Source organism: Amblyomma mixtum, chromosome 2 (assembly GCF_055824585.1).
Source record: "Amblyomma mixtum isolate Tamu chromosome 2, ASM5582458v1, whole genome shotgun sequence".
Classification (NCBI taxonomy): Eukaryota; Metazoa; Arthropoda; class Arachnida; order Ixodida; family Ixodidae; genus Amblyomma; species Amblyomma mixtum.
The window spans coordinates 46,354,245-46,374,599 of NC_143013.1; the positions used below are offsets into that span (position 1 = coordinate 46,354,245).

At 47.0% G+C, this 20,355-nt stretch overlaps 1 protein-coding gene across 4 annotated transcripts in view; it reads right to left on the reverse strand.

Moving 5' to 3' along the window:
* Window positions 1-469: 469 nt before the first annotated feature.
* The window catches only part of LOC149359216 (cadherin-like and PC-esterase domain-containing protein 1), a 95,358-nt gene continuing 75,472 nt past the window's right edge, over window positions 470-20,355 (reverse strand). For 3 of the 4 annotated variants that reach the window (XM_089571494.1, XM_089571491.1, XM_089571492.1), the window contains 12 exons: window positions 19,774-19,875; window positions 19,187-19,221; window positions 19,041-19,109; window positions 18,409-18,598; window positions 14,797-14,983; window positions 12,833-12,959; window positions 12,223-12,359; window positions 8,496-8,722; window positions 6,206-6,307; window positions 4,346-4,433; window positions 3,883-4,029; window positions 470-832 (listed from right to left, as the gene is read on the reverse strand). In XM_089571494.1, coding sequence (XP_089427620.1) covers window positions 707-832; window positions 3,883-4,029; window positions 4,346-4,433; window positions 6,206-6,307; window positions 8,496-8,722; window positions 12,223-12,359; window positions 12,833-12,959; window positions 14,797-14,983; window positions 18,409-18,598; window positions 19,041-19,109; window positions 19,187-19,221; window positions 19,774-19,875 — 1,537 coding nt within the window. In that variant the 3' untranslated portion in view covers window positions 470-706. The remainder of the gene's footprint in view (window positions 833-3,882; window positions 4,030-4,345; window positions 4,434-6,205; window positions 6,308-8,495; window positions 8,723-12,222; window positions 12,360-12,832; window positions 12,960-14,796; window positions 14,984-18,408; window positions 18,599-19,040; window positions 19,110-19,186; window positions 19,222-19,773; window positions 19,876-20,355) is intronic. The other variant, XM_089571493.1, reaches the window with a different exon arrangement.

Below are 20,355 nucleotides of genomic sequence, written 5' to 3' on the forward strand. Positions count from 1 at the left end.
TGTTACGCGGCCCTCTACACCGTCTTTTATCGCTTATAACTTTCTTTTGTTCCCTGTTGTGTTTTTGTGTCATCCTGTGACGCGACCACACTGATTACCGGTTATCGCTGAGCAGCCCTGTTACCCACCCCCTCATGTTTTCTATTTAAGGGTCTTTCCACCAGAATAAACTTTCAGTTGTGAGTCAGCGCTCGTGTGTGTGTCTTTTCTACGTGTGTCCGTGTTTCGTCGCGCTGTTTGTTCCTTCAAATACAAGTCTAGGTTCCTTCAAAAGCCGGCAATGTCTTGCATATGATGTCACCGATATGCTCAGTACATTTCACTGTCGCTCGCAGTTTAAATGCAGAGTCTGCAACACGGAACGTGATGTTAGAATTATGCGTCACTGCAGAGGTGATGTAGCTTCTGCAGAGTAAACCACAAAACGAAACTAAAAGATATACGCATGAAAACAGTAGCCGTTGTAAATTTATGGACGACATAAAACACGTGGAAGAAACATTTGTTATGCAAGTTATTGCTGTACGCTGGACCATTTAGCCGACTGCTTCCAGTGCGGGATCGGTTAATGCATAGTCGTTTCCACTTCCTCTGCTTGTGCGTCCTCAGCTGGACACTTGTATAGGTGGCAACTCTGGGGCATCCCCGGTGAACAGTGGGCTGATTTGTGTGAAAGACTCGGTAGGTTCCGCTTCGCTGCAGCACATTACGGGGTTCTTGATGACGTCGGCTCTGAGTTCCGTTGCTGACAGAGACGGCTCAGCAGGATGTCGCCGTACGCCTGGTTCACGGGGCCTTCGACACGGTACGTTGTCAGAGAATCGCTGACGACCTGGTGCGAAAAAGAAGGGAGTTGTTTAGAGCTAGGCTTACATCCAAAGCGCTGCAGCGGACAGCGGCATTTATTCGAACGTGGCTACATGTTCATAGCCCAGAATGACCATAGGTCGGTCCCCCGGCAGTTCCAGAAAGCAACGGCAACACAGTGACGACTCGCCCAATACCCGATTGAACGCGCTGAACGAGCACCTAGCTCGTGCGACCAAAGAATAGGTCCCGAAGTTTTTTGGCGGGGAACAGGATCGCACAACAGGCACAGCAGAATACCGCACGTAACACATAAAAATAGACTATCTGTATTATACATTGGTTAAAGAAGAAAAGAACGTGTTGTAGGCTTGCACTTGTATTAGTTAAGTGTATGCTTCGAAGTAGAAAAACAAACCAAGGAAGTATTTCGCAGTGGTGAACTTGGCATGCTGTTTTTAAAGGGCTGTATATATAGAGGGTGATTTTTTTCGAGCCCAACACGCTATTCATCATTTTCATTTCTTTTTATAACGCTGCAAAGATTAAAAGCATCACCCTGTATATATGCATACCGGGTTTCCCTTTGCTGGAATGCTTGTCTTTAAAAAATCCTAACACAAGGAATATACCCAGAAGAACAAAAGGTCGCTAGATAAACAGAATAATAAATGTTTTCGCGTTAAAGCGCCACTCACTTCAGGAAGGCGGGACCCACTGTGTGTAATATAGACGAACATCCAAATACTGGCATCCACCCTTAATGTTACTCTATACACGGTTTTGTCGAAAGTTTTTTTCTGGCAACATTGCGATTTAGCCCCAGAACACTTCCTGTTTTAAGAGGGCGCAAGAGAGATAGAGTTTTTCCGAGACTTTTCCCGGTATAATTACTTAAATGAGCAGCGTCCACGGTAAATTATATGGAATGCGATTGCCGAAGGTAATCATCGCTCAATGATTTCCCCATCCGAGTTGTGCCGCATAGCGTCTCCTGCAAACACTAAGTGCGGCTTTACCGCATAACTTGGTCGTTTTCTGCGGCAACTCGACGGACGTACGCGCAACTCTAGGTACTTATTATGGAGGAAAAAAAACTAAGGAGGGAGCGTGACGTCACGCGGCCAGCGTTCGTAAGCCGAGTGCTTATGAAGCCGTTTTCTTCCTCAGTTTTTCACTCTCCCAGTCAGTCCTTCATGTTTTGGTTCTGGTATGTTCTAGTGCGCCCGTATGCGCGGCTTGTGGCGCGGGGCGTCTACAGCAAGGAGATTGATCTACAGTCAGTTTGACGCGCTAATCCGCACATGCGCGCGCGCAGCGGGGCTAGATTTTACCGCACGCTATCACGTGGTGTGATCACGAAAAAACAAACTTTCTTTTTTTTACTATATTTTTACTTGTTAAGACTAGTGGTAAAATAAAACATACATTCGCACAAAAGATGGTTTTTAAAACATGACGTTTCGGGACCCCTACGGGTCCCTTGTTCACAATGAAAGATGGACGGAATGGGCCGCTTCATATATGCGCACTTGACAGCGCAGTAAGTGGGCGTAGCTATCCGGGAGACTACCCTTCGTCCTGTTAATGACATCATCCGTAGTCTGCATATAAAAAGATTCTAAAAGCAGTCGTGACGATAAGGGTTTCATGGTATCTAAGATTGTGGCGTTCTCCCAGTCAATGGTGGGCTTCAAGGCTGTCGCCGGACGCTCCCTCCTCAGTTTTTTTTTTCCTCCATGGTACTTAACAGCTCTCATGTAACTCTAAAAAAAAAAAAAACAACCGATTCACCCCCTAGTCACCCCCTATTCACCACACCACTTCCGCGCCCCCGTGCAGGCTCTGAGGAGAGACTGCAGTGAGATGGAACGCGCGCGCCATCTCTCTTCGGAATCAGAGACTTGCACGTCGGCCGAATTCGCCCCGCCGCAACAGGAGACCGCCGCGCTCCGTGTGCATCGTACAGACGCAAATAGTGATGTTGAGAACACGGGCGCGAAACGAACTGTTATTTTTGCCTGTACAAACAGCATAAAGGAGGCTGATGAGGAAATAACACTAGGCGCTGTCTCCGATTAGGTAGTTGAAAGAAGCTACATTTCTTCAAGAGGCTAAATTACTTAATGTCAAAATTATTAGTGAGTGCGACAGCTTGCGATCGCTGATGCAGGAAACGCAATGATGGCGCATCAGTGCTCTCTGCTAACGGTGCAGGTAACAATGTGTGGAATTGATATGTCCGCGAGCAAGTTTGCAAGCGATGTGCGGCGTTTGGGGGAAGCTGGAGCGTCAGAACAAAGACCCCGGCCACATGGGGCTCTTCTCAAGAAGGGAGGTATGTCCTTAACCACGCATATTTATTTCTCTGCTATGCGTAGCACTTGAGTGCACGTACGAAAGTCGGCTCCCGAAAATTGCCGACTGCAGAGTGGTCTTGTGAAGGTATAGGATGCGCAATCAAAGGACGTGTCTTTCTTCGTGGTTCGTCCTTTGATTGCGCATCCTATACCTTCACAACATCATGTACCAACTAGGCCCAACCCAAGTTTTGTTGATGCAGAGTGGTCGAGCTAGGCTCCCTAATTCTGAAGCGCACTCGTTGGAACGTTGGTTAAGGTTGCGGGTAAAGTACCAGATAGAAAATATAAATACATAAAACCAGAAAACACGTTCGCAAAGAAAACCTACCGCTGAAAGTGCAAATTTAGATGGATGAATGACAATTACCTAGACGAGCTTGTTTATGAATGCGTACAAAGGCCCCCGCCCTACAGCGGCCCCAACGGTCAAAACGCTGCACAAAGATCACGAATGGTTATTAAATGGTTTATTTCACTGGTATGGAATTGAAGCAGGCACAAAAATATTATTGAGCAGTAGTTTTTAGCAGTACAGTCAGAAAACCTGCACGGCCATAACTCAGCACTTTAAACAACGACAGGACAAATCCAACAGAGTAAAGGTACGGGGCAGACTTGGGGCCTTCTTTAGATGTTTCGGAGGCGAGGGCACCCCTCAACACCCCCCCCCCCCCCCCCCTTTGCGCCTGCCTATGCAAACGTACACACACACCTTGTGAAAATGGCACGCGCAGTTGCCTTGCATGAAGTCCATGAACCGCGCCGAAGTCATGTTGAACGTGTCGACCACCTCCATGCCGAGCTCAACGGCTTGGCGAACGAGCTCGCGGTTGGTGCGGCCAAGTGTCTCCTGACTTCTCTGAAGAAGCATTGGCAGAAAGGGCAAAGATAGAAAGGCTTCAACCGACATCCGCCATCTTGCCGCCGAAGAAGGCGGTCAACAGACTTAAGATGCAGACGCGCAGCTGAAACAAGGCGCTCAAACAAAGGGTTCGAAGCACACTTCACCCTCCTCTGTCTCAACTTAACGCCATGGTAAGTCTTGCACTGTTAATCTTGCTAGAATGTGAACGTATTTCAATACAAAAAATAATTGTTGTTTTCTTAAGAATATCCAGCTTTGTCGCTGGCTCGCACTAAAAGCACATTCTCCGCGCTCGACAGCCGTAACTTACCAAGTTCATTTGTTGACCTCCTTCTGCACTCAGGTGGAAGCCAGATCCGAATGTCTTTATTATGATCTTGGCCTTATCCAGACCAAGGCTGCGAAAAACATTGCACCACTTACTTTATATAGTATCCTGGCATACAACAGAGAGGTCGAGAAGATAAAATTTAGCGGCGAGCGAAAACATTCATCATGACCTTATACTTATCACACTCCGCGCAAACAAAACGAGTAGCAGTGTGAAGCCTGTTCAGTCAGGACATTTACACACAAACAAACGGCCGCGGCGGCCGAATTTCTATGGAGGCGAAATTCTAGAAGCCCATGTACTGTGCGATGTCAGTGCACGTTAAAGAACCCCAGGTGGTCGAAATTTCCGGAGCCCTTCACTATCGCGTCTCTCATAGCCTGAGACGCTTTGGGACGTTAAACCCCATAAACTAAACTAAACTAAACTAAACTATTTACACACAAACATGCTAAAGAACCTATAGGGGCACGAGAAGCGTCACTATAGACAGCAGACGCGCGTGGGAGCAAAGAGTGAAACGTTCCGGCCACCGCCGAGGAGCCGTGCAGCGTTGAAACTTAGAGCCACTTTAGTGAAACTGACCCTTTATCTCGCGTGCTTTCAGCGTCGAGGAGGTCGGTGCTACGAAAGTAAAACATCCGGTGGCTGCGGAGTTTAGAGGTTCGCAGCGGCACCGGAATCAGGTCCTCTACAGAAACAGCAGTCATTTTGTCCTAAAAGTGACTACTAAGTAAATTATAATTTTATTGTGAAAGCAATACTACGCTCATGAACGGCCTTTCGCGTAGCGGCGGCCAGTAGCCACGTTTGACCTTTAGAATGAGCTCTAACGTTATACCAGGGTGAGAGATGGGCAGCCAAGTCGAGTCGTCGCGCAGCGGTGGCCGGTATCCACACGTGACATTTAGAATGACTTATGACGTCATGCCATGCCTATTGACGTCATAACGTGACGTCATACCAGGGTGAGAGATGGGCTACCAAGTCGAGTCGTCGCGCAGCGGCAGCCGGTAGTCACGCGTGACATGACCTCTGACGTCATGCCATGCCTATTGACGTCATAGCGTGACGTCATACCAGGGTGAGAGATGGACTACCAAGTCGAGTCGTCGCGCAGCGGCCGGTATCCACGCGTGACATTTAGAATGACTTATGACGTCATGCCATGCCTATTGACGTCATAGCGTGACATCATACCAGGGTGAGAGATGGGCTACCAAGTAGAGTCGTCGCGCAGCGGTGGCCGGTAGCCACGCGTGACATTTAGAATGGCTTCTGACGTCATGCCATGCCTAGTGACGTCATAGCGTGACGCCATACCAAGGTGAGAGATGGGCTACGAAGTCGAGTCGTCGCGCAACGGCGGCGGGTAGCCACGCGTGGCATTTAGAATGGCTTCTGACGTCGTGCCATGCCTAGCGACGTCATAGCGTGACGTCATACCAGGGTGAGAGATGGGCTACGAAGTCGAGTCGTCGCGCAACGGCGGCGGGTAGCCACGCGTGGCCTGTAGACGCGGCGCACTGCGTTCCTCCTGTCGGAGGCGGTGCGCTTTTGCTTTCGCAACCTACCAGGCTCAACCAAAGCTAAGCCCTCGCCAATTTTTTTATGTGCGAGCAACTAAGAGCTTATGCGAGAAACTAAGATATCGTCATCGTGACGGCTATGATCAGAAGCAAGGAAAGAAACTTTGAAGCAAGAGGTTTCAGAGCCACATGATACAGTGTCCCAGGTGAACGCAAAAGACCAACTGATAATGCCTGGTATTTAAAAGCTTACTGGCATGTTCTCTCCCTCGAGCGGATACGCGATTGAATGCTTCTTGAAGCGGCTCACCTTTTCAGCGCTGTCGTCAACGATGACAGCTGCTTGACGTTGAGCCACTGCACTCCGCCGACCACCAGTATTGTCGACCCACTGTTGTCCAGCGGTGGCATGCTGCAGATTTTTAAAGAAAAAAATGTCGCTCGCATATGAAGCATTGCTCTTCCAGTCTTCAGCCTTCCCTCATAGGCGAAGGACCAGGATGGCTTTCGTAATGACCACTCGACCATAGAGCATATCCTCCACCGTCAATTAGGTGAGAGATAAATGAGCAGAATATAGCAAACCTCAATATATAGCCTTCACATATTACCAGATAGCATTTGACTCAGGTCAAACCGCAACTGCCATGCAGGCATCGCGGGACCAGAGTGTAGGAGAGGCATATATAAATGTACTGTAAAGTACCTATAGCGGCTCCACGGCGTCCATAGCCCTACATATAATAATAATAATAATAATAATAATAATAATAATAATAATAATAATAATAATAATAATAATAATAATAATAATAATAATAATAATAATAATAATAATAATAAGTTTATTTCCATCAGATCAAATACAATTTGATGGAGGAGACGAGAAAAAAAAGCGGCGCTTGACAGAGTTCTCACCTCCTGTTCAGGCGGCAGTGACATGGACGAGAAACAACTGCTAAGAAAAGTTTTCAGTCAGGTTCAATACACAACTGTATAAAGTCTAGAAAATAAACATAATGTGCGCAGTCAAACAGAATACAAGGGATTATATGCAACGAAAGAAAATAAGCGGTAAGCATCAAGAATAAAGTGGAAGGCCCATTATACAAAAACGGTTGATGTGTTAGTGATAACTGAGATGAACTATAATATTTATCAGAGAGGAGAGAGTAATTTCAGGAAAGGTAACGTTAGCTGCATTTAGCTTGTTTATTGCGAGCGGTAACTGATAATTAACCATTTGATGGCCATAGTTGGTTCTTGAAAATGGTAAAACCCACTAATGAAAGTAATGAACTCCTAATAAGAAAAGATGCGGGGCAGGAAGACAAGATCTCTCCTATACTATTCACCCCGCGTTTACAGGACGTATTTAGAGGTCTGGAACGGGCAGATTTGGGAATAAGAGTTAACGGAGAATACCTTAGTAATCCGCGATTTGCTGATGCCATTTGCTTTCTATGCTAAGTCCCTCAGGGGACGAATTGGACAGCATGTTTGAGGATCTAGAGAGGCAAAGCAGAACGGTGGGTCTTAAAATTACTACGCACGAAACTAAAGTATACTGTTCGACAGTCTCGGACGCGGTAACAGTTGTTTGCTATGATTTGCTCGACCTGCGTTTAGTTATTATCCTTTTTAGCACTTAGTGCAGGCTCCGTGCCTTCTCTGTGATTGGAAGCATGCAACATTCATTTCGTGTCTTCCATTCACTGCTCACAAACTAAGAGCGCAAGGCGCGGTTCCTTCGAGAGAAGTTTAGCGCTGGGCGAAGGCGACCTCACACCGTTCCCGCTTTACATCTGTGTACAAGATTAAAAATCTATATTTGTGTCTCAAGTAGCACGCCGTCATTCAAATTTTCGAGCACGAAAAAATACAAAGCAGGCGCAGCTTCAGCAGCTAGAACTCTTGCGACCGTGCGAACGTTTCTACCTTAGTACCTGCTCAAGCCACATGGCAGTTGCCGTGTGTTGCCTACCTGTAGTGCTAAAGGCAATTAGCTGCGCTTTGGTAGTTATGTCAGTTACCCGTTGTAGGAGTCCCCAGTGTCGATGGTCGTGAGTTTTTATTCTCTTTAAATAGCGCGTCCCCCTCCACAACTTCGCGTTCACGCCAGCGGTTTTCACACACCAGACAGCGACTTCTTCCGTGTGTCTCGCTCAGTCCTTTCGCACCGTGAAGCAAAGAAAGTCTGACTCACACAAAGTCGCCAAAACCCACAAAAGGCGCCAGGCTATCGTGAAAATTTAGAACAAACACGATTCCAACTATTCTGCGCCCAGAAGCATTTCTCCTCCGTAGCGCCGCCACACTGTATAAACTGATGCGCCCCCCTAAAGGTCGTGACAGTCGCCAATAGGGCAGAAACATGGAAACTAACGCAAAGCGCTGAAGCTAAATAGAGGTTAACGCAGAGATGTATGAAAATGAAAATAACAGGAGTGACGTTAAGAGACTGGAAGGAAGCAGAGTGGGTCGGAAACCAAACGCGGCTTAATGAAATCCTAGTCGAGGTCAGAAAGAAGGAATGGGCAGGGCATGGAATGCTAAGGCAAGCAAGAAAGGCAAGCGCGTGTAAGGCGGATGGTCTATACCTGTCTACCAGACGGGCCAGCGTGCGGGCCAGCGTCGGGCGGCGGTTGGGCGGCAGCCAGAAGTGCGGGTAGTAGGCGAAGCCCGCCGCGGTGCGGCCGCCGTTGAGTCGCTGCGCGTGCAGCGCGATGCCGTGGCTCCGGTGCCACTCGCCCAGCGTGCCGTTGAGCCGCATCAGGACGTAGTACATGACGCCTCGGTTGGTTGAGTCGCCCAGGAAGAGCAACTGCTGCGTCAATCAATCAATCAATCAATCAATCAATCAATCAATCAATCAATCAATCAATCAATCAATCAATCAACCAATCAATCAATCAATCAATCAATCAATCAATCAATCAATCAATCAATCAATCAAATCAAATCAAATCAAATCAAATCAAATCAAATGAAATCACATCAAATCAAATCAAATCAAATCAATCAATCAATCAATCTCAGCAGCGTTTTAATGAGGGCTAGTTGGTTCATGATTTCCAGCCGGAGTACCTTTAGCGCGACATATAAAGGGAACAGAACAGGTGCCTGTTTTGTCCCCATTAGGACGTTCGACGTCACGAGTTTAGATCGACTGGAGGGAAGATTTCTAAATCCGATTTTCTGGGCGATTAATGAGTATTTGCGGCCAGACCAACGTCAGGAAGAGCCAGAGAATCAACTCTACTGAAAACAAAATCGGCCAGAGTTGTGCCTCTTCGTGCGGTGCAGACTTCGAACGCGGTCTAATATGAGAAATATCTGCGAGAGCCATGGCGAAACAGACTGTTGCGCCCGAAAGTGCAGACACTATCGGTGCCTCTAGTGCAACGCAGAGGCCGAAAGTGCGAGGGCAGGAGTTTCGCCAGAACGTTGCAAAGCTGGACACTCAAGCATAGTTATTAAGCTTCCAATGTGGACTTTTTAAAAGTTCGTCCACTGTGTTGAGATGAACACGGTCAAGTAATTTTTGCCCGTTTCATCGTTTATCCTTTGCATCACTCTCTAGTCCCCTTTCATGATTACTATCTGGCTTCCGAGCCTTACACTTTGCCGTCCTATAGCATTCCTGGCCATCAGTAAGACGAGGATAAATTGCTGATCACGCAAGCTGGTCCTCGAAAGGTGCGTGGTGGGTTGTTTCAGGAAGCAAGTTGCAGAAGGCCTTCGGCTTCGTTAGTTAGAGGAGCTAAGGTTATATACTGTTTTAAAAATATGCTGTTCCGCAACGCTTTGAGAAAAAAACGCCGGGGAATTCATAAAGTAACTACTAACCAGATACTTGTCTCAAACCCACTACCTTCTTAGTAACTGGAGGCATTAAAAGAAGAACTAGTGAAAGTCGCTGCCTCAAAAGGCTATAGTGAAGAGCAGTCACAAGCAAATAGGTGGTATTATTCGCTAAGAAAATGGATAGCAACTGTTTTCGCATATGCTGTTAGGCTCTTAGTACGGCGCGTTGGCGTGGCTTGTTAAATCTGTGTACACTGGAAAAACAAAAAAAAAAGTTTATGGGAGTTTGACGTTCCAAAGATACGCAAGCTATGAAGGTATATGTTCAGTTTGACTACTGCCCGATACCAGTGAGAGCTACCAGGGTGTGGTGGACTTAAATCGCATATTTATACTTCAACATTTTGGGCATATAAACAAATTATGCGAGGCCACGGAATCAAACAATCCCTCCGGCGCACACAAAAGCTCAGAATGCAAGAAAAGCAGAAATCAGAAAGCGCCACACAAGTGCGACGCACGCACTTCGTGTGCCCGGGTATACCTTCCTCAGTTTTAAACACTCCATAAATCTGACTCTTGGTTACGGGCTAGTGGCTCTTACCTCTTGAGCTATTACCAGCATTAATTATGAAGTTACGATTCCAGAAGCAGGTTATTCTACCTCACCGCACGATGATGCAGAAATGCTTAATTAGAGAACCATAGTATTCGCACAACATTTTGTAACGATTATCTTCTCTTTATTTTGGGGTTAAAGAAACGGTTACTAACCAGGTACTAACTAGCGACCATATGTAGCAGAAAGGTATCAAGGGCCTACTCTTACTACCTAACCTGAACAGGGTAGTAAATATTCAGTAAAAAAAGTACTAAAAAGCTGTCAGAGTTAGTAACTGCTTCACTTACTATCTTTTAACTGCCTTTTTTTTAAGAGCGCAGTCAGGCGTACGCGCAACATTCAGGTAAAGTCGGTTTAATTTCTGAACGACTTTATTGTCATCATCGGGCTGCCTTCCTAATGTGCCCCATATATGAACCACACCAGCACTTCGGCCTCACTCCATCGCAATTGCCGTACACTCTTAGAAAAAAGGTAGTAGTACTTACTAACTTTGGGGTAGTAACTGGTTGTCACATTTGTTACTACCCTGTTAGTAACTGCAGTTAGTAACGGGGAGGTTAGTAACAGTTACTAACCCATTGAGTTAGTAACGGCTGCTACCCGCAGTTAGTAACGGGAAGCTAGTAGTATTTACTAAGAAAATGAATAGAAACTCGCATACGCTGCTAGGTTCTTCGTACGGTGTGCTGGCGTGGCTTGTCAAATTTATGCGTACTCGAAAAATAAAAAAGCTTCACAGTCAATTACTAATTCCGGAATCCAGACAGAGCTATCAGAGCGTGCTGGCAGTAAATCACACAGTTAGGTTTAAGCTTACCGCGCATTACATGTAGGAATTATGCGAGATTATGGCATCAACAACCTCAGCACAAATCACAAAGCATCACAAATCACAAAGCACAAATCAGGAAGAGTCACACTCGCGCACTGCGCGTGCACATGTAGAGAAATCTTTCTCAGGCTTATATACTCCGTAAATCAGGCTCGCATTTACGGCCTAGTTGCTCGTACCGGTTGAGCTAAGATACCAGCTTTAATTATGAAGTTGATATTGTAGAAACGGCTTGCTCTACCTAACCGCCTGCCCCTGCAGAAATGTTTAATTACAAAACCAATTTATTGGGATGACAGTCTGCGTCAGTTACATTCTTTGACTTTATTTTGACTCTATTTTGGGGTAAAAGGAACGGTTACTAACTAGGTAGTAACTGGCGACCACAGTTAGTAAAAAGGTAGCAAGGGCTACTTTTACTAACTATACTTTGAAGAGGGTAGTAAGTAGTCAGCAAAAAGTAGTAAAACGAAGTCAGAGTTAGTAACTGCTGCAGTTACTACCTCTTTACAACCCACTTACTAACTTTTTACGAACTTTTTTTTAAGAGTGTTAGCCGCTTTTTTCTACTACTCCTTTCTGATTTCCCGGTTAAACACTCCGTTCGACACGGTTGCAGAACGGCTGAATACTTCGTTAGCACACCGTGATTTCTTAACTGGAGAGACAGTGGTGCTTATCACTTATGTGCTTCGTTTTACTGGTGATGCGCAGTTTGAAAGCAGGGGAATGCCGCTAAACCTCTCATCTCGTGTCATCCCTGTTCAGTGTATACCACGCGCGCAAAGCGGTTTTCAAACAGGGCGTTCTTGGTTAAACGCCATGGCCGGTGATGCTCAATCAAAAATGACAATTTTGGTTCACTTTTATACAGCAAAATATTGTATCAAGCAACATGCTAATCGCCAACTTCCAGCTTCCTTTGGTGAATTCGTAATTTCCCAAGAATGCAGCTGCATATTCTCAGTCACAAAACAGTTTAATATTTGCAGGTACCAGTTTCCAGCGCAGTTTGTTTGAGCTACACCAGTGCAGCTGGTGGGGTCCTCGCGAAAACCCTCACCTTTTTCCCGTCCAGGCAACTCTGCAGGGAGGCGTTGGACACGACTGGGTAGCGGCAGCGGAAAGGCGCCCACCGTGCCATGCTCCAAACACAGGAGTCCGGATTCGCGCAGTCGGTGCAAGGAAGCAGCCATCGGCCTGTGGAAATAGTTCATGCCCCAAAGCCACTGATATGGCATGTCAGAACAATATGAGCAAATTCTGGTTAAAGCTGCTGGTGGAAAGCTGTTAGGCATGGTAATTACTGTTAGATATGACACGCGTATAAGCGTATTTGGAGGCTCGATACAATGGCAGTCTGTGTGCCTTTATTGCCGAATCGTCATTGCTTCTATAAAAACATACAGCCTTGAGCAAAAAGATTACCACAAGTGACCAGATAACAAAGCTCTGCGCTGCGGGTACGAACACGCCGATAACAAGAGGCGCGTTCACAAACCACGGTGCCGCGCGGTGCGATTCTTTTTTTCTCACGCCTGTACTACAAAGACCAGGTATCCTTTTCGCTGGCGTTTGGTTAAGTTCCCAGCATGTTTTATTTAGTTTCAAACAGAAAACAAGGCCTTCAAATGGGATGAAATATTGTAAATATGTGCAGTAACCGTCCTCACCATCTTCGTACCCTGAGCGGCAGGATTCGAGTGATTCCAGCCGAAGAACCATCGACGACCAAGTTTTTTCAGCGTCCTCCGCTTGCAAACCGCACGCCTCTTTGGGGTAAACCACTAGCCCACAGCTCTGCAAACAGAAAGCAAGAAAAAGTGATGATAACTTGCGTCGACGAGGTAGTTCTCCCAGCGTTCGCACAATACAATCAATGTTGGAAGCAGGAGTATCCTTGATCCGGCAATGTTCGCCTTTTAAGTACTGTAATCTCTGGCATCCCTCTTAACTGCAGCATCCATCTTTGCATCATTGCTTTTCATTGTATACGCCTTCGTTTTATTTCCTTGTGATCTGTGTGAGTGAAGCCATTAATTAAGTGTGCGCATACTCATTTATTTCCGTTCTTGCACTGCATGCACTGTCCCTGCATCGTTCCGTGCATTATTTGGGAACGAAGAAGCAGCGGCCGGACAGGAGCGGCTTGAAGTTCTCCGGGCATTCGTCCTGCCCATGCGCTGTTTCTTATTTTAAAAATGACAAACCGACCAGGACACATGAGCATTGTTTTACGACTCGTCTATCTGCAGTGTATGCCTTTCAACCCACGTTTCGCATCTGCCAGCAATGTTTTTATTTGCGCATAAGATTGTTCTCTTTTCTCTCTCAGCATTTACACCCCTTCATTCCCCTTCAATGGAACTGTACAACGAGGCCTGGGGTGCGGCCTGATCTCAGTGACTACAACCAACAACGCACTTCCTCACCAGGCCAGGATTTGGCCACCCTGGTGCAGTACTTGGCCGCAACCTTCTATGAACAACCCAATTAACCCTCTGCCCTCAGTCCCCAGCGGCCGCGGAGCAACTGACCAAGGCGGCGATCAGACCTGTGACGCAGGGGAGGGTGCTAAGAATCATTGGCTCCGGACAGGCCGGCATTGGAAATTGAACCTAGCTACGTTTAACGCAAGAACCTTATTCAGTGAGACTAGTTTATCAGTGCTGTTGGAGGAATTAGCGGGTAATAAATGGGATGTTATAGGGCTCAGTGAGGTTAGGAGGACAGATGAGGCGTATACCGTCCTAAAGGGCGGGAACGTACTGTGCTGTCGTGGATTAGCAGACAGACGAGAATTAGGCGTGGGATTCCTCATCAATCAGGATATAGCTGGCAACATGGAGGAGTTTTATAGTATTAACGAGAGGGTGGCAGCTATCGTAATTGGGCTTAATAAGAGGTATAAGCTGAAGGTGGTGCAGGCCTACGCGCCTACATCAACCTATGAAGGCCACACCGTTGAAGATTCTATGAAGACGTGGAATCGGCAGTGTTCGAGAGCTGCTGGGCACAGCAGAGTGTTGGTAGAGAGACGGAGCAGAAGCCGCTCCTCCGCCTTTGAGAGGCCTTTACACGGGCAGGTATAAAGGCCGTGGCCAGATTGGTAGAGTAAAGCGATGTTTTTAAAGGAGTAAGCCGGAGGAAATCCGAGTTCTTGATCGTCGGGGTCGGACGGGAATGCCCGGTGAGAGAGCGCGCGGGCGGCGTCGTCAGCGTCCGCATTTCCCTCAAGGCCCCTGTGAGCAGGAGCCAAAACGATATTCTGGTGAGCGGGGTTCCCGTTGTAGACGCTGTTTTGGAGAAGGCGATAGGCTTGTAACGATACCCAGCTGTGCTCGACGTTCCGACAGGCCCCTCGCGAGGCGGAAATAATTGTTTTGGAAGCAGGATGAGACGCAGCCAATGCAATGCCGACCTCTTCCGAGTGTTATGTCACGGGCTCGGAAAGTGAGGCCGGTCACTGTTTTGGATTGGTGGACGACTGCGGCCATGTTGAAGGCGCTGTTAACAGAAGCCGACCCAACAGAAAGGGCGGTAGTGGCCAGCAGACGGTGAAACGCATGGTCGCGCAGAATCCTGACGAGCGTGCAAACCACGGAACTCGGGAGAAGTGCGGCTGATCGTACCTTACCTGCTTGAGGCTGCAGGCTGAGTAGCGGGCAGCAACGTGCTGCACGAGGGCGCTGTGTCTCGATGGTCGCTCGCGCCTGAAGACGCTCAGCACGTAGGCGTTGGCGACACGGGCTTCAACGTGCCTGATGTCCACCACCACCACGCTGATGCGGTTGAAGCCGAGACCGAGCGTGTAATTCACTGGCCTGCGACGATGTCTCTCTTCAAAGGCCAGTTCATCCAGCGAAAACTCGAGCAAAAACGCTTACATGTTCATGCATTTCATACAACGCACTCGACTTTTCATAAAATTCGTGCAATTAGTGACGTGTGGAAAGAAGTAACAGCGTGTCATGATTAATTTGTGCCTGATTTGAATGCTAGCTAAAATGCATTTCATTCGCAGTTGTAATGTGGCAAGGAACCATCGGCATCTCCAGTACGTATGTATTCGATGAATGGCGCCTTCGACATCGCCTCCAGTACATGACCCAGAAATATCTGAGGATGCGGCTTCTGATGACGGTTGTTACCATAACAAGGCATTGACCTGGCTGGAAGAAGGTTATTATGAGGTCCGTAATGAAAGAGGAACTTTTTGCCAAAACAATCGGGTCTGAACAAAACAAAACCTTCAATAACATCACTAGCCTCGTTAACAATGAAAAGCTAAGACATTACGTTTTGTGCACACTTTTTTGTACCTCAGGGTAGGTGTCACTTGTTACGTCGTATCTTGAGCCGTACTCCTCGTTTGCTGTCCCGCACGTCGTCACGCTTCGTATGATGTCACACTTGTTCTGAAGGCTGCGTGATGTCTGTTGCTGCTATTTTTTTCACGCGGCAACTTATTTATGTACATGAACCCCACTTTATCTGAACTCCATGATGAAGACAAAGGCTTCTGTCCTTCTGTTCGCGCTATCGTCACAGGAGTGGCATGTCAGGAGCATAAACCACCCGAGAACTGTCGAAGCGGAAGCCCCTGGGAGAGGTGTAAATTTTTCGTTGTTTGTTCCATGTTTGTTTGTTTGTTTGCGAACACTGTTTTCTGCGGGTGAACTACCGCTTTCTTGTGATATAATGTGGTATTCCTGTGCGGAATAAAGCGTCTTGGAGACTATGTTTTGGCCTTTCCTCAGCACCAGCACTCGATATACCATTAATTAAAGTGAAAATGATAGTACTTATATCTCTTATTGTACAAGGAAATGCTATCCCAACTAAAACTGCAGAAATGGATGTTAAATGATGAAACCATCATACAAAAACGAATTCAGTTTTACTTTTAAAACTTGGTATCATGTTATCATTGGGTTGTTGCATTGTAACGAAAGAGGGCGACATCACGTAGTCTCCGTGTCGGCAGCAGAGATAAAACTGCCGCTGAATCGTTGCGTTAACCACAACACGACACTTTTTCTTGTCGCTTATGCATGGTTTCGCATCATGCAGTGAAAAATTCCACATAACAAGGCAACTGACCTAAGCTAGAGATAACTGTGAACGGGATGCGCTACGCTAGCAGACGACGCCTGGCGAAGAGGCGAAACCACCCTTTTGGTGGAGGTGTGTAGGTTAGCGGTACAATTCGACACAACGCACAACTGAGTTACTTAATGCGATCATACCACCGCCTCTCCACGTCTTCGACTTCCGTGCAATGTTAATTTTCTCTTGTCACTGAGTCTGAGTGCAGCTCCCAGTAGCCACCCAGTTTTGGCATGCTTTTCGAGAATACTGGCCTTTCTCGGTTGAAACGGAATTTCGAAACCCTAAATTTGGCGTACTTTTATCGGTGTTTTTCGGTTCAAGCCAAAGTCAAGCTCCTAGTTATAAGCGTCGATATTTAATCTATTCTTCATACCAGATGTGCAAGGGTTTCTGAATTATGCTTGAATAGCACATCTAAAGAGAGATGGTTGTTTATCACAAAGGAAAACAGCGCAAACTTCACAAGCACACAGACAGGGAAGACGAGATGGGCGCCGCTGACTAATTGAAGATTTTATTGTTGTGACACTTCGGTAAATATGCCTCAAGTATCAAAAACAGTAAGAACAAAGCCTGATAGACAGACGGCGGAAATGAATCACACGAGAGGACCATTGTCACCCAGCTCCTGATAGGAAACGTTACTCCATGTCCAGAAGGGCTATGGAAGGAGTGATGACAGGGCGCTCTTTCAGGCTGGCGATTTTTTCGGCCTCAGTGATTTACCGGGTAGTTTTTTCATCACATCTGCACAGCACGCTCGTGTTGTTGAATTCGGGTGTGCATTTGGAGTCTTGGCAGTGGACGCCCAGATGGCTTGAAATTCGCTCTTTCACATTGTACTTGTGCTCTGATAGTCTTTTATTAAGGCATCTGCCGGTTTGGTCCTCGTATACATGGCCACAATACAAGGGGTTCGAGTACATGACGCCTTCAGCACAAGAAAAAAATCCCTCGCGATTGCAAGTCGGTTGCACCATAAATCATCTCGATCGGTTCTTTTCTTGTGCTGAAGGCTCCGCCGCGGTGAAGGCCCCGCCGGGGTGGCTCAGTGGTTATGGCGCTCAGCTGCTGACCGAAAAGACGCGAGTTCGATACGGGCCGCGGTGGTCGAATTTCGATGGAGGCGAAATTCTGGAGACCCGTATACTGTGCGATGTCAGTGGACGTTAAAGAACCCCAGGTGGTCGAAATTTTCGGAGCCCTTCACTACGGTGTCCCTCATAGCCTGGGTAGCTTTGGGACGTGAAACCCCCATAAATCAAACCAGCCAGTGTCTCTTCTTCCCATTCTGTGTCCTTGTGAAGTATGCGCTGTTTTCCTTTGTGAATAATCCTCTTGGCCCTGTAGATGAACAACTGCATCTACATTTCCTTCGAGGACTTTCATGTTAGCGCAGATACTACATCACTACGTGGCTTTGGCTAGAAGAAAACGGATCACAAAAACTCCAGGAACATTCCGAGCAAATTTAGAGCGCTCGACATCAGGTGAGATAACATGGACAGTTAAAATACAATAATGCATAAACACCGAACGCATGAGCTTTCATGCTCGGTGCGATGTGCTTGGTCTTCTCTCCGATTCCTTCTTTGTGCCTTCTCCAGCATAGGGTAGATAGAAGACAGCTATGACAGGCTAGGTTCACTGCCTCTCTCTTCTGGTTTATCTGCTCCCATACATGCTACTGCCAACCCAGCGCTATGGCTGCCCATGGTGTCAGCTACATTCCGTAGGTCTGTCTCAGGTAACCATCATACCACCTCCTGCCACCTATTTAATTTCATAGCTCGAATCGGAACCACTCATCTGCACTGATCTCGACCACGTTTTTTTCTGGCGAGATTACCAAGCATGTGGTTTCTGAAAACCATGCAGTTCGCAGTCTACCTTCCATTGTCTATAGTGGACTGGTAACATTCTTAGAGATGCGATATTTGCGACTGAGGGCTAAACATTAACGCGACCGCTACGTTGTCAGACTTCGTCTTCAATCACGAACACGCAGTTCTGCACGTCATGCCGTCTGCAAGAACGGTTGTTTGATGCCCGGAAATCATTGTCGGCCTTGAGTGTGGCTTCGCGCGCGTCTCGTGTTCGTTAGAGCCGCGCCTCCGTCATAATAGCAAATGTATACCTGGCCGGTCCGAGCCTGTCGTCGAGGCGAGCTTCGGCATTGCAGTAGAGGGCTTTGGCGCGAACCTCCACGGTCGTCTGCTCGTAAGGCACGTCGATGTGGTACTCCGTCTTGTTCGGGTGGAACGCGGGCGCTAAACTTTGCTCCGGAGCGACGCGGAGCAGGAGCAGGTACGGCAACGCTGTCGGGTCTGCAAGCAAAGCAGGTGTAAGGGCCGGAGGATCCACAGCAATCTCTTCAGCCGCTGCGGACATTCCGCGTCAGGAGTTTCCCACAGAACCCACATGCATTAACGGCACAACATGCCCTAGGTGTTCATTTTGTGAAACTGCATCACCCCGGGATCAAACAAAAGTGCATGATGCAGGCTCAGGTTGAGGTTCGCAGGCACGCTTAAAACTTCGCGCGGTGTGAGTATTGAAGCCCAAAGTCTCGCTTCCTGCCCCGCTCCCTTTTGACGAGCTTAGGGATTCAATCAATCAGCATGAGCCGATCTTAGGCTTACACCTTGGGGTGCTTATTGTTTAGCCAGAAGACTTCGTGGGAACCTCTCTCCAGATGTGAGGTAGCAAGAGAGCTAAATTAATGTAAATAGTTCCTGCCTCTATGCGAGGAAAGAATATTTTACCTACCTTGCACGCAGTCGATCTCGTCTTCCTCATACGCAAAGCTGCGACTGAGTGCAGCCCGTAATTCCTGTTCTGGAAGAAATGCACGTATTACTAATGAATTACTCGGGGGATTCTGCAGATAATTTCGCAAGGAAATTCTTTAGTACCCCGTCTTGGCCTTTCAATATTCGTCGGTTTACCCCTGAAAGAGAAATGAACACGATTAAATTAATTTGGTGCTTGAAGGCAAGGCCAACCCGAAATGAAGTCATGAATGCGTGCTTCTGAAGGCACGGTCGTGAGTCTAGGCTTATTACGAGCAATTCTCGCGCAGGCTTCCTTATGCCGAGCAAATTCCTAAAATGTGAGCGTTTTAACACGTTGGCTTAGTGAGATCTGCGAAATCTGCTATGACAAGAAAAATTCCGTCTGTAAGTGAACTACTGTACTCCGATAGCCATCTGGATCCCATATCAGATAGCATGTCAGCATAATACGGAGAACTGGATACCAGTATCAGCTTGTCACAGCAGGCCTCATTCTGAACATCATTTTTATCTCTCACCGCAAAAAAAAAAAAAAAACACCATTTTCATGTACAGTATGTTCTCATGGGTCACAAACTGACAAAGTTAGCATGCATTGAGTGTACTCCGAAATGAAATTATTTTATTTTCATCTCGTCTTCACGAATGCTGTTTCCTTCTAATTCCAGCGTCCGTATTTTGCTTCCATGTGATAACAAATGGTGTACCAGCTTTTGCTGCCGCCTTGCTCTAGTGTAGAGTAGAAGTCTTCCATGTCTATCAGGAGCTTGTGCATTTGCGCCGTCTGGTGCCGTTTGCTCACGTCAAACCTGTAAAGAGCGTTATTTCACAAACAGCGCCAATAGTGCATTACACACACTATACGGCATATTTAAAAAAAAAAAGCAGAGAGCTTCCTTGGTTCGCGACCAAAGCCAAGAGCATAAAATGCTGTATTGTTTCGGGAGTGGTAGTGCCATGATATCTGCATCCAGCCTTTGTTTAAATTGGCTCGAACTATATCTATGCGGGACCTTCTCGAAATACTGCAACGCGTGCCTGATTTCGCTTGTGAATGCTAGAGGCGATTCAGAATAACACAAAGTACTCAGTTTACTTCTGCCCGCATCGGTGCATATTGTTCAGAAATTTGCGCCGACATTTCTGACATGTGTGAAAGGCTGCATATATTCTAGTTACAGAGACGGTCAGCATATATCCCTTTCACGACATCTTCCCGACCCTTGAGACGCGTGTATTTCGGGGCTCCATTCGGTAGCTTCGTGTCTCATCTAAGCCTATTTTGTTTT